The sequence below is a fragment of the Myotis brandtii genome, unplaced genomic scaffold, assembly GCF_000412655.1.
Source record: "Myotis brandtii unplaced genomic scaffold, ASM41265v1 scaffold825, whole genome shotgun sequence".
Taxonomy (NCBI): Eukaryota; Metazoa; Chordata; class Mammalia; order Chiroptera; family Vespertilionidae; genus Myotis; species Myotis brandtii.
The window spans coordinates 658610-659036 of NW_005371349.1; the positions used below are offsets into that span (position 1 = coordinate 658610).

At 63.5% G+C, this 427-nt stretch overlaps 1 protein-coding gene across 1 annotated transcript in view; it reads left to right on the forward strand.

The window, feature by feature from the left end:
- Positions 1 to 427, forward strand: part of DNAH17 (dynein, axonemal, heavy chain 17) — a 76281-nt gene that overhangs the window by 54813 nt on the left and 21041 nt on the right. The window contains 1 exon segment of the mRNA XM_014531725.1: positions 1 to 162. Within this exon segment, the coding sequence (XP_014387211.1) occupies positions 1 to 162 (162 nt within the window).

Below are 427 nucleotides of genomic sequence, written 5' to 3' on the forward strand. Positions count from 1 at the left end.
GTGATCCTGTGTTTCTCCCCCGTGGGCTCCGTCCTGCGGGTCCGGGCCCGGAAGTTCCCCGCTGTGGTCAACTGCACGGCCATCGACTGGTTCCACGAGTGGCCGGAGGACGCCCTGGTGTCGGTCAGCGCCCGCTTCCTGAGGAAGACGGAAGGCATTTTGGTGAGTCGGGGGCTCCGCCGCCTTGGCCACGTCTGTGCGAGCGGCCGTCACGGAGACGGGATCCCGGACCCTCCGCCTCCAGGGCCCGGGTTAGGGGGAGGCGAGCGAGGCACTCGCCTCGGGCATAGCCCTTAAGGGGCCAGAAAACCTCGCCATCAAGGTCATTGTAACTCGACATTTAAAAATCAACACAAATGCTAACATTTCATGGGAACAACATTGTAGACCCAGGTGGGGCTGCTGCCGGGTGGTTCCTGGGCCCTGC